At 36.4% G+C, this 15380-nt stretch overlaps 1 protein-coding gene across 11 annotated transcripts in view; it reads left to right on the top strand.

Annotated features, from left to right (window-relative positions):
• CEP170 (centrosomal protein 170) overlaps positions 1-15380 on the top strand; it is a 127554-nt gene that overhangs the window by 93117 nt on the left and 19057 nt on the right. For 7 of the 11 annotated variants that reach the window (XM_017531934.1, XM_017531935.2, XM_017531929.2 and 4 more), the window contains one exon: positions 3482-3716. In XM_017531934.1, the coding sequence (XP_017387423.1) occupies positions 3482-3716 (235 nt within the window). The remainder of the gene's footprint in view (positions 1-3481; positions 3717-15380) is intronic. The other 4 variants (XM_017531936.2, XM_017531931.2, XM_017531932.2 and 1 more) reach the window with 1 other exon arrangement.

Consider the following 15380-nt stretch of genomic DNA (forward strand, 5'->3'; position numbering starts at 1 on the left):
CAACTTGGCTGGACACGGCGGCTCATGCCTGTAATCCTAGCACTTTGGGAAGCCAAGGAGGGCAGATCACTTGAAGCCAGGGAGTTCAAGACCAGCCTGGCCAACATAGTGAAACCCCATCTCTACTAAAAATACAAAAATTAGTTGGGCATGGTGGCAGTGCCTGTAATTTCAGCTATTCCAGAGGCTGAGGCAGGAGAATTGCTTGAACCCTGGAGGCAGAAGTTGCAGTGAGCCGAGAAGGTACCACTGCACTCCAGCCTGGGTGACAGAGGGAGACTCTGTATCACAAAAAAAAAAAAAAAATTTAATCTTACTGGAAACAAAAATGTAGAATTTGTATAACACTTGGAATTTCAAAGAATGAGTTTTGAACTCTGGGAGTCCATAGATCTGGCTTATACTTTGATTTTAGCAAGGTAAGACCTCTCTGGGCCTATTTCTTCTCTGTAAATGGAAGAATTTAGACTCTTGTCAAAGGTCATTCTGTTCTAAAATTCTATGGAATAAGTAGATTTGAGGGGAAATTTTAAGTATTTTAACTTGAAGTTTCTTTGGTGTTAATTAACAGGTGATAGGGAATTTTCTTTAGAAAAAATAAAAAGGATAGCTGCTGTAGTTTGGAAGCAAATGTTAAGAAAGCAAAAAGTTTGAAATAAATTCTTTGAGAAAAATAACAGGTTAGAGGCCCTACCATTGAACTCTCTTTCCCAGTCCCTTCTCCATCATTCCACTCAGTCTCCGCTCTGACTCTGTGTGTCCAGAGGTAGCTGGAGCTTTTCTTAGCACACCACGTGCGATATGTTTTCCACTGGCAAAGGGAGCTCTTAATTACTTAATGATTTTAGTCACATTTTTACTTCTATGCTATACGCTAATTATTTTATCCAGTTTTTGTCTCAGTTTTAAAAGAACATACCTAAAGATGTTACCTTTTAGTTTTTTAAATATGCTTTATTCTTTTGATTGCTTTTTTATTGTTTTTGTTTTTGAGATGCAGCTGATTTTTGTATTTTTAGTAGAGACGGGTTTTCACCATGTTGTCCAGGGTGATCCCGATATCCTGACCTTGTGATCCGCCCACCTCAGTCTCCCAAAGTGCTGGGATTACGGTGTGAGCCACCATGCCTGGCCCCTGATTGCCTTTAAAAGATATTGTTAGTAGCTTTACTATTCTTACAGACTTCTAGGTGGACCGGCCTGTGACAAGAGATGGAAAGTTTGTGTAAAAGAAGTTTTTCTTTTACTTTCTTTTCCTCAAAATATAATTGTGTTTTGAACCTAAGCTCAGACTATTAAAAGTTAATTCTGGCCTGGCTCTACTTATATGTGGTCACCTGACATTTAACATATATTATTAGCACTTGGTACTCAATTTTTCATTCTGCTTTCATGTAGTCTGCCATGAAATATGTCAGCCATTGATGCCATTCTTTCTAAATTATCTCTGAATTAACTGTCTTAGTTTTATCATACTTATTACATTTTCATATATTCTGCAATTTATTAAAGCTCTTTGTTAATTTCTTTTCTTTCTAGTTTCTAATCCTGTGTGCAGTGACCATAGTTTCCTAATAAAAAATTAGGAAATTTGATATAATAAATGATTTTTTCTTATTTGTGAACTATATTGTAAGAGAGCAAAATAAACCCATTTAGCATTTAATGAAATGCTTTTTTGAAAAGTACAGATTTGCTTACACTACTACTGATTTTGTCTGCCATATTTCTAATATTTTTCTAGACCTCTTTAGTATTGTTCCTAAACTTTTCCTAAAATTGGTTTCAAGTCTCAGGATCACTGCAACTCATGAAAGTTTTTATATATCTAGAAATGAGTACATTTTCACCATGGTAAAAGTATTGTCTATGTTAATTAATTATTTTACAATGTTAAAATCAGAAGTTATATTTAAGCTCCTCTTCAAAAAAAAAAAATCTATGCCTAATTACCTAGTGTATGCATTTGCATACACTTTTACAGAGAGCCATAAACTTCTGCATATGTTCATTGTCTCATGCCTATGAATCTAGTTCCAAACATCAGAATCTCCAAATAGGAGTGTGAATAAGGACAAATCAATCAGCAGGCTCAAATTTATGGCATATTTCTCATTATAGGATTATCTGTTTCTTAAGCCAGTTCTGGTGGCAGTGTATGCCAGTTTTATCTGAGAGCCACCTCAGCCTTAGAGAGCCCTGGTGGAAATGTAGTTTTTGGAGGAAAAGACATAAAAGGTATAAAATTTGAGTGGAGGAGGGTGGAAGAATTCTGGATTTCACTCATCTATGTAGCCTAGGGTCAGTTTCTATTAAAAAGGAAAAAGATACTAAAGTTTTATCACTTTAAACAACAAGATTTAATGCTTTTCACTAGGTTTCGGAAAAGTAAATGTTTACATCCAGGAATTCTTACATTTTTTTCAAAAATATTTGTTGAATATTTGCTAGCCAACACTTTGCTGAGTGCTAGGTATATATTATTGGATTAAACAGACATGGTTCCTGCCCTTGTGAAGTTTACCAGGAATTAGCCATTATCTCCCTTTTTTACCTCTATTTATGCTTCACAAATTATTTGTATGTTTGATTCTCATATTAACAGTAGTAAAGTGTCTGCATTAATTTGTCTTGATTTTTTAAATGTGTCAGCAATATCATTTTTAAATGTCTTTACTAACTGTAAATAAGAAAGTGATTACCACTTTCTTTAATGTGACTCTTCACAGTATCTCCTGTGCCTTCAGTGTCAGTGGTTGTGACAAAAGCTTGTAGAGTTTTGCTTTTTGTAGATTGTCTATTTTCACCATATGCTTTCAGTGTCAAAGCAGCAGAGAGTTGTACTGAAGATGCTTTGTTGTGTTTTTACCATGTAAAAAGATTTTTTCCAACCATAGCATAACAGGATGTTGAATGACAGAGGTAATGTTTTTTTTTTTTTTTCTGCCATAAAGGCATAATTTCCACAGCTGGAATTATGCACAATTGTATGTTGGGAAAAGAGAGTTTTTACCATCTCCATGTTGAAAGTCCATGTGGCATGAGGAAATCTTTTCCCTTGTTTTTATTTTTGTTGTTGTTGATGTTGTTACTGTCTTTTTTTTTTTTTTGAAAAATTCATATTTTCACTCAAATGAGAAATATTTGCAATTGAAAAGTACTCCAGTTAAACATCAATGGGTAGAGCTTGCATAGTTGTTTATCATTAGTGAAATTTTTCATCTGAATGTTTATTCACCACACTATGGAAAACATGGTCTCTCAATTGTTTTTGATTATTCATTGTTTTTAATTCACCGAAGTGTAATGTTTCTATCTCTAAGGAGTAGTAGACTTATGGTTTTTGTGAGGTATGTGTATGTCAGTTATTGAAAATTGTGCTGTGTGTACGCTCTCATGGTGTTTTGAAGTCATGACTTTTATTTTACCTCCTTTAAATGATAACATAATAATTCTTTTTTTAATAATTAAACTAATTTAGTAAATTCAAGATGGAGGCGCTTTCCTACTGATTATGCTTCCACCTCAGAAGATGAATTTGGATCAAACCGTAATTCCCCTAAACATACCCGTCTACGTACTTCTCCAGCCCTGAAAACCACTCGCTTGCAGAGCGCTGGATCAGCAATGCCTACTAGTTCTTCATTCAAGCACCGGATTAAAGAGCAGGAAGACTATATCCGAGATTGGACTGCTCATCGAGAAGAGATAGCCAGGTTGGTTCTCAGGACTTATCTTTAAGGAATGAAAATTTCTAGGAACATGACAACTTGGTAACAAAGTTTAGCTTGTACTTGATTTTTACTAATAGTCTTAAGAACTGAAATCCACAGATAACTGTGAACTCCGTTTAGTCAGTTGTATTACTGTCTACCCAGCTTTTTTCCTTATTTTTTTTTAATGCCAGTGCTACTAACCTATTGTAGAATTAATTTATTTTTGTCTTTTCTCTATCCTGCCTCCTCCCTTTTTAAGAATTTCTTTTAAAGATGGTGATAAATAAGTATAACTTTGAAAGGCAGTCAATATCAGATCTATGTAATTAAGAACTGTGCGGACAATTTACTGATTACTTTCCTTAAAACTTCCAAAGATGTAATAGTATACCTGTTAGAGGTGTTGCTAATGTTCTCTGGAGAGATTTAGAATAGGCAGATTTTCACTCATACTTTTATGATCTCATTACATATGGTTAGTTCAACCCTTTAATAAGTAAATCAGCGTATGATTATTTTGAAGATTAAATAAATCTTTATTATAACCTTTATGTACAAAAAAATTTATGCTACAGATGTGATTTTTAATTAATAATGATGGTTGAACTTTGAAGAGAGGTTACACTCAACAGATGCTATAGTAGTTAAAATATAAGGATTTTTTTGTTTAAAGTTTGTGAGATACTAAATTTTACTACAGTATACCATATGTTACCTAAACATTTTCACTGTGTACATACTAAGCTTACTTCTGTCTTGAAGACCTTAATCTTGAAGTTGTGCACTTGAGATCATTATAAGAGTCTATACGTATTTTCATAGATGCTTTAAAAAAAAAACAAACTTTTACTGTATCTTAATGTTCATCTTTTTTGTTCTTTATTTCATTGACTTCTGTGAATTGTGTTTTTTCTGGCTCATTAGTTTAATATAATGTTTGTTTTTTTTTTATTTTTAAAGACTATTCATTTGTCATTGCTTTTATTCTTGGAGAGAACATGCCTTTCTAATCTCATTGTGCTGCTTAAAACATTTTTGCTTTGTCATACAAATGGCTTTTTAGGAGACTAATTACTGAAACATGTTAAGCCAGTTGTTCTAGTTAGAGGAAAGGTATATATATATATGCTTTGGAATCCATGGGTCATTATGGGCCAACAAAATGCTTGTAGCGAGAACATCTTGACACATTTTTTGTGTGTCTGAGCATAGCTAGCAACAACAACAGGTCTTGCTCTTGTCTCATCATTTCCTCCCTTACCTTGAAAAAGATGTCCAGCTACACAAGATCCAGGGGTGCCTATATGTCTAGATGCCTCCTTCCCCTCTCAAGGTCCCTCTACCCCAAACTAGAAAGACTGAAAACCTTCTTCTGAGCCAAATGCACTTCCCTACCCCCAAATAAAAAAAAGAATTGTACTACAAAGGGAAGAGGGAAGAGGGACTGTACACTGTATTTTCACTTGGTTCCATTTTGCTATGTGCATTGTGTTACTATTATCAATGTATATTTACATTATCTATGGCAGGACTTTAAGGCTAGGCTATTTAACCTCCAGTGACCATGCCTTATCTCTCTAGTTTGTCAGTAGCACTAGGCTGATAAAACTTGCCTTTGGGATTTTAATTTTTTAAGATACACTTTCCAGCCATACATCTCAAAGCCAGAGAAGTGTTTTTTTTTTGTTTTTTTAATTTTATATGTAGAAAAAAAGGAGGGTGGTGGGAGGAAAGAAAGATAGAAAATATGGAAAGAAATGCTGATATTTAACATTTCTATAGGGCTGTGATAAGTTTGCTTAGGGTGAGAAAATTTATTTTCAGATTTCAAATAAATTGACTCTTCCTTTCATGAAAGATGTCCTTGTAGCAATGTGAGGCTGTTTGGTAGCATTTTACCCAGAGTAGACCTTCTTTCAAAATTGCAGTCAGTTCTCCCAGGCCCTGCCACCGGCTTACCAACTAAGTTTATGTAATATTCTGAATCCTTTGTTGTCATCTCAACAGTGTGCACAGTAGCTTCACCAGAAGTAGATTCTATTGCAAGACACTAGTTTCTTTTCTCATCTGTAAGAAGCAACTTCTCATCTGTTAATGTTTTATCACGAGATTGTAGCAATCCAGTCCCATATTCAGGCTCCACTTCTAACTCTAGTTCTTCTAGTTCTCTTGCTATTTCTACCATATCTGCAGTGACTTCCTCCACTGAAGTCTTGAACCCTCAGAGTCATCCATGAGGTTTGGAATCAGTTTCTTCCAAACTACTCTTAATCTTGGTATTTTTACCTCCTCCATGAATCACACATGTCCTTAATGCCATGTAGAATGGTGAATCCTTTCCAAAAGATTTTCAATTTACTTTGTCCAGATCTATCAGAGTAACCATTGCCTATGGCAGATATAGTCTTGCAAAATGTATTTCTTAAATAAAGGAATACATTTTCTGCTTAGAAGTCAAAATAGGCTGGGTACAGTGGCTCACACCTGTAACCCTAGCACTTTGGGAGGCCGAGGTGGGTGGATCAGGAAATCAAGGTCAGGAGATCAAGACCATCCTGGCTAACACCGTGAAGCCCCATCTCTACTAAAAATACAAAAAATTAGACAGACATGGTAGCACGTACCTGTAGTTCTAGTTGTTCGGGTGGCTGAAGCAGGAGAATCATTTGAACCCTGGAGGCGGAGGTTGCAGTGAGCCGAGATCGCACCTCCATGATCCATGGGCTGCAGAAGGGATGTTAGCAGACATGGAAACAACATGGATCACCTTGTCCATCTCCATCAGAGCTCTTGGGTAACCAGGTGCATTGTCCATCAGCAGTAATATTTTGCAGTAATCTTTTTTTTCTGAGCAGTAAGTCTCTACAGTGGGCTTAAAATATTTAGTAAACCACACTGTGAATATGCCATAATTCAGGCTTTATTGTTCTACTTGTATAGCACAAGCAGAGTAAATTTAGCATAATTCTTAAAGGCCCTATGACTTTTGGAATGAAAAATGAGCATTGGCCTCCAACATAAAGTCCCCAGCTAACATTAACCCCTAACAAGAGAGCAAGCCTGCCCTTTGAAGCTTAAGCTGGGCATTGTCTTCTCTCTGGCTATGAAAGTCCTAGATGGCATCTTCTTCCCAAAAAAAAGCCTGTTTTGTCAACATTGAAAATCAGTTGTTATTATAGCCACCTTAATGAATTATCTTAGATCTTCTTGATAATTTGATACAACTTCCATATAGCACTTGCTGCTTCTCTGTGCACTTTTATGTTAAGGGGATGATTTCATTCCTTACGCCTCATGGACTCACCTCTGCAAACTTTTCTTCTGCAATTTCCTGACCTCTCTCAGCATTCACAGAATTGAAGAGAGTTAGGATTTTGCTATGGAGTAGGCTTTGGCTTAAGGGAATGTTGTGGCTGGTTTGACCTTCTATCCAGACCACTCAAACTTGTCCATATCAGCATTAGGCTGTTTGCTTTCTTATCATTCCTGTGTTCACTAGAGTAGCACTTTTAATTCAAGAACTTTTCCTTTGTATTCACAACTTGGCTTTATGGCACAAAAGGCCCAGCTTTGGGTGATTGCTGGAATAGTAAAGCAGAATTTAAAATGGTTCCATGGTTGATCAGATGGGAGATTGGTGAGAGTAGGGAACACAAAAGGCATAGAAAAAGAAGGTAGGTTGTATTTTGGTCATACTGACACCAATATGCTTAATGGATAGCCCTATGAAAAAATCTAGCAGACAATTGAACCGTGGCCGTGAAACATAGGAAGCCATAAGAACTAGACTCATAGTTGTAGAGTCATTCGCAAAGAGTAAATACTTGGAGCCATGGTAGTAGATGGCATCACCAGGGAATGGTGAGGTTAACTGCGAATGCTGCTGGATAACCGCAATTACAGGGATGCAGTGTAGCTGAATGGTGAAGCATATGGACTCTGGACTGAGACTGTATTCTTGGTCTGAGATTCAAACCCAGCTCTACCACAAGGTCTGTGTGACCTTGGGTGAGTTAATTAACTGTGCTCTAGTGATCTCATCTGTAAAATGGACATAATGGTGCCAACCTGAGAGAGTTGACAAGTTGTTGCACATACTTAATCTAGTGCTTGACATACAGTCAGCAATCAATAAATGTTATATATAAGAAGGATACAGAGAAAACAGTGGCTTATAATTATATTTAGAACTTTATTTGGAGCTTTCCATTTTCTGCACATCTCATACATTTAAATTTATGACAGTCCAGATATAGGAGTTTCAGAATCAGTATTACATTCCTACAGTTTATAAAATGCTAGGCTTACCTTATTTGTGCATAAGAATCCCAACCAATGCTTTGTTCAGATATTCAGTACAAACCTAATTATTAAAGAAATTTTTTTGTTCTCATAATAAAAACAGTGGTATATAAGTGATCAGTTTTTTAATATTAAAATGATCATTAAATAGATGTTTCAGCTGAGTACAGTGGCTCATGCCTATAATCCCAGCACTTGGGAGGCCAAGGCCGGCAGATCGTCCAAGGTTAGGAGTTTGAGACCAGTCTGGGCAACATGGTGAAACCATGTCTCTACTAAAAATACAAAATTTAGCTGAGTGTGGTAGCTGAGCATGCCGTAATCCCATCTTCTCGGGAGGCTGAGGTAGGAGAATCATTGAAACTCAGGAAGCAGAGGTCGTTGCAGTGAGCCAAGATCACACCACTGCACTCCAGCCAGGGTGACGGAGCAAGACTCTGTTTCCAAAAAAAAAAAAAAAAAAAAAATAGGTCTGTCACAGAACACACCTACCAGTCCCATTTTCTGATTTGTTGGCCCCAAATAAAATTCACTTGGGATTGTAAGACAAAAAGCTTTTATTATTCCTAAATCTTTTACACATAATTTATTAGTAAAATTCAAGTACAAAGAGTACTGATCAAATATATTTGAAAGCAATTAAAAATAGACTATGGTTTATGTTTTTCAAGCCTAAAATATTTAAAGTTATGAATGAGTGGTAATCTTAACAGTGAAAAACCAAATTACTTGTAATTTTACTGTTTCATCTTGTTTTGTGGTAGGAGCCAATTTAGTTGTCATAATTAAATGGTATGGGTTTTCTTATTGCCTATAAGGTGACATAATGCATTTCTGTGTATTGCGATTTAGCTAACACGCCTTTAATTATAATTGAAGGATATACTACATTTGGGGTTGTGAGTGGAGGTGAGCTTTGATAATACCAAAATGTTTTTTGTTTTGGGGAAAATATTATGGATATAAAAACTGCATAATTGGGGAATAAGGTATATCTGCTAAGTCAGTTTTAAGACATAATTTATTGATTCATAATATCTCAAGTCTAGGCCCTGTTATTTTGTTGGGCTACGTAAGATCCAAACATCAAGAGTGGGAAATAAAACATCTGCCCACATGTTCAGACAACAGTGATTCTTCAATTTCTGTGGAGTTTTCCGCATCCCCTAGAACTCCCCTATTCCTTCCTCATGGTCTCTACCCAGGTCTCTGAAAGTACTCTGGCTGTCTCAGGTCTTGTTTATTCAGTAAGTACTTTCCCCTCAGATGACTTCAGACCACCTTCTTTTAACTTGCTGATTTTGTCTCTGGTGGAGATAGCATGGGTTTGCTAAAACCTTCAAAGTTAACCTCTTGATTACCTCTTTATTTGCAAATTCCTCTGCTTATTTGAAGCATATTCATACGTCTAGTTTCGAGACTAGAGACTTTCTACATCTTACCAAATATAACTTACCTGTAGTGATAAACATTGCATTGGTAATAATGGGAGATGACTTTAAAAAATTAAATTTCTATCTCTTTTGATGGCTAGAAGTAGACTCCATGTACTTCATTCAGACTCTGCTTCTCTAATCAGGCCACTCATTGCCCGTGCTGCCCAAAAGAAACCTCCAATTTCAACTCATTATTATCGCATCCTAAACCTTTTTTTGGCTCAGAGTAACTCTCCCCCAGTTCTCCATACTTTCGTTACATAAGGAATGGGGTATGCCAATTTTTTTTCATTAAGGTCTTATATTATTGAATCAAAATGCCACTAACATCTAATAAATTAGTAACTGACAGTTTCCGCTAATGGAAAAGAAAGATCTTTCCTTATCATTAGGAAACTTTTTTTGTGAACCTTCCTTATAGTTGGTATGCAAGTCAAATATATGAGTTAATCAATACATGAATTAATCTTTAAGCCTCTTAAGGACTGGACTTTTTGTTCTTTATTGTACTGTGAGATCATGGTATCGTTTATAACCATTGCTTTGTAGATACCAAATAAATTTTTTCAATTATTTTACTTTGAGACGGAGTCTCACGCTGTCACCCAGATTGAGTAGTGGCACAATGTGAGCCCACTGCAACCTCCACCTCCCTGGTTCAAGCAATTCTCATGCCTCAGACTCTTGAGTAGCTAAGATTACAGGCTCACGTCACCACACCTGGCTAATTTTTTTGTAATTTTAGTAGAGACGGGGTTTCACCTTGTTAGTCAGGCTGGTCTCGAACTCCTGTCCTCAAGTGATCTGCCCACTTTGGCCTCCCAAAGTGTTGGGATTATAGTCATGAGCCACTGCACCCAGCCGATACCAAATAAATTTTGTAGAATAAATGATTCCTGGAATCTTCCCAAATTTGTCTATGTCTCCTTTGGTTTTTGTTGTTGTTGTTGGTTTGTTTGTTTGCTTGCTTTTTGAGACAGAGTCTTGTTCTCTTGTCCAGGCTGGAGTGCAGTGGCATGATCTCAGCTCACTGCAACCTCCACCTTCCAGGTTCAAATGATTCTCCTGCTTCAGCCTCCTGAGTAGCTGGGACTACAGGCACATGTCACCATGCCTGGCTAACTTTTTGTATTTTTAGTAGAGATGGGGTTTCACCATGTTGACCAGACTGATCTTGAACTCCTGAACTCAAGTCATGCATCAGCCTCCCAAAGTACTGGGATTACAGGTGTGAGCCACTGTGCCCAAAAGATATCTAGCCCATTATCGGTAGGCCCTGAATAGTTTAAATGCTTAAGATTCCAAATTGAAAATTTTTAAGTCAAACTCTAAAAACGTTTCCATAGAAATTCCTTGTCTTAGCCCCATTTTTACCTAGCTACAGTTAATTTTTTTGAAAAAAGTTAGGATGTGAGAAATTCTATTTCTGTTTTATCATAATTGCATTATTCACTGTATAAGATATGATCATCCATAATGAAACATTTCAGGGATCCATATATGGAAGTCAGTGTTGCTTGTTTATATTCATACCTGCATATGTTGGTTTTATTATACAATATTTTAGCTCATTTTGAAAGTCATGGTTTAAAATACAGAACTGATATGAATCACATTTCTAGGAAACCTTAAGTGAATTTCTTAGGATCAGCTTGAGCTGTTTACAGTGGTAACACATCTATATGAAAGGCATGTCAAGAAGAACTGAGGATGAGATGTGGCTTCACAACAAGCCAAAGGCTAAATTAAAATTATATGCTGTCTACTGAAAAAGAAAGAGGGCCGGTTATGTGGCAGAATAGCATAAATGTGGTTTTGTTCATTGCTTTTATCAGCTGAGAAAAATAACCTTGAATGATGAGCCAAAACTAGGAAAAGTCTTCAGGGGAAAATGTAGATATAAGTACTTACAAGCTATGTAATTTTTTTTTTTTCATACAGAGTCTTGCTCTGTTGCCCAGGCTGGAGTGCAGTGGCACTATCTTGGCTCAGTGCGACCTCTGCCTCCCCGGTTCAAGCGATTCTCCTGCCTCAGCCTCCCAAGTAGCTGGGACTATAGGCACACACCACCATGCCTGGCTAATTTTTTTGATTTTTAGTAGAGACATGGTTTCACCATGTTCGCCAGGCTGGTCTTGAACTCCTGAGTTCATGATCCGCCTGCCTCAGCCTCAAAGTGCTGAGATTACAGACATGAGCCACCGCGCCCTGCCATAAATTTTTTTTAATTATAGCCTTATCACCTTAAAGCACATCTGAGTACTTTTTATGTACTAATAAAAATGCTGTATTTTTATTTGTAGGCAGTGTAGTAATAAGAATAGTGTCTTTTATTTGGAGACGGCATTTCACTTCAAGTATCTGTTTGACCTTGCTAAGTATTTGTGCTTCGTAGCCAATGATACTGAGCATTCCATCTGGATTGCATCTAGATAGGGGATTTACAGTTGATCTTTACTGGTTAGGGAGCATCTAGAACTTTTTGTTCACACACAGATGACCACAAAGTAAAAACCTTACATGTCCTGTTTCATAGGTCCAGTTGCTGCCTGCATTCCTGTACTTCTTGACTTCACCCCCTCTGTTTTCTATTACAGGGTTTCTTACAAGTATACTTTTTCTCGCATTGTATAAGTAATGAGAATTTTAAATGAAGTGAAGTTAATTTGCTAATATCTCGGGGGTTTTTTTCTTCCGATGCCTTGCAAACCTTAAACCACTATACTTGTTTTATTTGAGGTAGAGAGGGAGAGCATAAGTGAGCTAATCACTTAGGAGGAAGAATATAAGCTAAACCAAATACTTAATGAAACAAGATTTGTTTCTACCTATGGAAATATAAAATGCTTTAAAAATTTGCTTTTAGCCACATGCTTATGAATTTTTACTTTATACCTGTCTTTGAAATTTTGGGGCCTGATACACTCTTTAAAATTAATATGGCTCTTTATTATTTGGCTTACTGGCTTTTATATCATTGCAAAGAATTAGGAAGAAGAAAGACTGCTAATTTCCTCTGCGTTCTTCTTCCCATATCTCATTACCGTGATCTCTATTCAGATTAAGTTTCCCTGGTGCATCCTATTATAAATCATATTTTTTTATGAATAGCTGACCATATGTGTCACCGTTGGAGAGACAAAAAAAAAGCCTGAAACATGTAGCCTATGTTCTAAATGAGTTCGTAATTTATACAAGGATTAAAAGCTGATTCATACTATTCTTAACACCTTTGCATCCTCACAGTTTAGCTCCCACTTGTAAGTGAACACATATGGTATTCGGTTTTCTATTCCTGAGTTACTTCACTTAGAATAATTGACCTCAGTCTTTTTTTTTTTTTTTTTTTTTTGTGACTTAGTCTTGCGCTATCGCAAGGCTGGAGTGCAGTGGCGCAATCTCGGTTCACTACAACCTCCGCCTCCTGGGTTCAAGCGATTCTTCCGCCTCAGCCTCCCTCGTAGCTGGGACCACAGGCACGTGCCACCATGCCCGGCTATTTTTTGTATTTTTAGTAGAGACGGAGTTTCACCATGTTGGCCAGGATGGTCTCGATCTCTTGACCTCGTGATCCGCCCACCTCAGTCTCCCAAAGTGCTGGGATTACAGGCGTGAGCCACCACGCCCGGCTCTGACCTCAGTCTTTTTTTCTCCTTATTTTCTTTTCCAGTTTTCCTGAGTAACTTTCAGCTGATATTCCCTTTTTCCTCTTACAAAAATTTTTTTTCCTTACTAAACTCTTCTAGGTAGTGTGGAAATCATGAGTTTTTCTGGAATGACCCTTAAATGTCTCTCCTTAAAACTCATTTTACATTTTAACACTTCTGGTCATTTACAAGCTAGACTAAATTATTTCTTAAAAGCTGAGTCATTAGAGTTATGATCTGTTAGCCAATGTTAAAGTAACAGGAGTTTAAACTTGCTGTCATTAGCTTCAATTTTAGGATTCTAAAGCTAGTATACTTCATTAATAGCCCACCAGTTGCTTTTTTCCGGTAATACCAAAGGAAATTTAATTCCAGTGGTTCATGTGTATATCCTTTGGAAAGCTAGTTGCATGTAAAAACTTTTGAAAACTAATGTGCTGTTAAAAAATAAGGCAGATTTTTAAATAGCTAATTTGGAACAATGTTTTATTGGCAGTTTAAATCAATAAAGTCTGATAGTTTGTACTGTGGTTGTAATATATAATCTTGCAAAGATTGTATGTTAAATTGGGCATATCACTAGGACTCTAATTTTTAATTTAATCTTCCAATATACCCAAAATGTACAATTGTTTTTTCTAGTATATAACCCTTCAGTGAAAAAAAAGAAGAGCATTGTGACTGAGATAGTCTATGTAAGAAAATTATAAACTTTATGACTTAAAGTACTTTTCTTATGGTATCTCACCTTTGTTTCTTAAATAATGCATACTTATTTCTATAAAACTGTTGAAATCCAATCAGTGGTTCTGACACTTGGGAAAACAGAAAGAATAGTACTGATGTTATGGAACTTAACCCTTAGTTTATAGTTTGTTCCTTTGGTACTATAATAAATGGAATTAAATGTGAAACTATCTATTAGGTTTTTACATAAACAATGTATGTTGTGTATACATTAAGAATTGCTCATTTTGCCTGGGCTTGGTGGCTCACGCCTATAATGCCGGCACTTTGGGAGGCCACAGTGGGCGGTTCACCTGAGGTTGGGAGTTTGAGACCAGCCTGACCAACATGGAGAAACCCATCTCTACTACAAAATTAGCTGGGCGTGGTGGCAGGTGCCTATAATTCCAGCTACTCGGGAGGCTGAGGCAGGAGAATGGCTTGAACCCAGGAGGTTTCAAGTGAAGGTTGCAGGGAGCCAAGATGGAGCCATTGCATTCCAGCCTGGGCAACAAGAGCAAAACTCCCTCTCAAAAAAAAAGCTCATTTTAATATATATTTTACTGTATCAACACACGTTGAGATTGCTGTTGTCCATGTTTTTTCTAATTAATTCATACCATTTTTCACAAATATTAGAAGCTTCATTGTACAAACTGTCTGCAGAAAAAAACCTTAATGAAAAATAGAGTTTTGGATAAACTGATGCTTATCTGTATTTTATCTCATTAAGCTTGGTTATTCTGTTTCTCATTCTAGTTCATTTATTTTGGGGAATTGCAAGAATTTGCTTTATTATATAAGAGAACACTTTAAACACATTTTCAAAAGAATCACATCAACACTTAATGTTTTAAACAATTACATATGGAGTGATCACGTGAGATGTAGCATGACAGTGAAAAAAATCTAGTAATGGCACTTAATGTTTGTGACCTTGGCCAAAAAAATAGTGACATGTTTTCTCCTATACCTCATTCCTTCCTCACCTATAAAACACAGTGATTAATACTTCTCTTACAGAGTGATTGTGCGAGTCAAATGAGTTAAGGAACATGAAGCTTTATAATGTACTCATTGTATTATAATAGTGCCTTCTATTTATTCTAAGCTTCTTGAGGACAAGGACCCATCTGCTTCTTCATTGTTATGGTCCTTAGGACCTAGCACAGTGCCTGGCACATAATAGGAATCAGTAAATATTTGTTGGCATTCTTACTGCCTTTTTGTTTGGTAAATAAATGAGGAAGAACTATCATTTCTTACAAAATTTATATTGACCATAAATTGCTTCTGTTGATCCATAAGCTTCAACTTAATTCTCTTTTTAAATCTAATTTTTTGTATAATTACTAATGTGTTTCAAACTTGCATTTTACATAAGTTAAAAAATATTACCTTAAGCCAGGCACGTGTCCATAATCTTAGCTATTTGGGAGACTGAGGTGGGAGGTGCTTGAACTCAGGAGTTCGAGACCAGCCTGGGTAGTGTAGCCAGACCTCCTTGGCTCTTTTTTTTTTTAAGTTACTTTGTATTCCCTTTGGACTTTGAA

The sequence above is a fragment of the Cebus imitator genome, unplaced genomic scaffold (assembly GCF_001604975.1).
Source record: "Cebus imitator isolate Cc_AM_T3 unplaced genomic scaffold, Cebus_imitator-1.0 Scaffold75, whole genome shotgun sequence".
NCBI classification, from domain to species: domain Eukaryota; kingdom Metazoa; phylum Chordata; class Mammalia; order Primates; family Cebidae; genus Cebus; species Cebus imitator.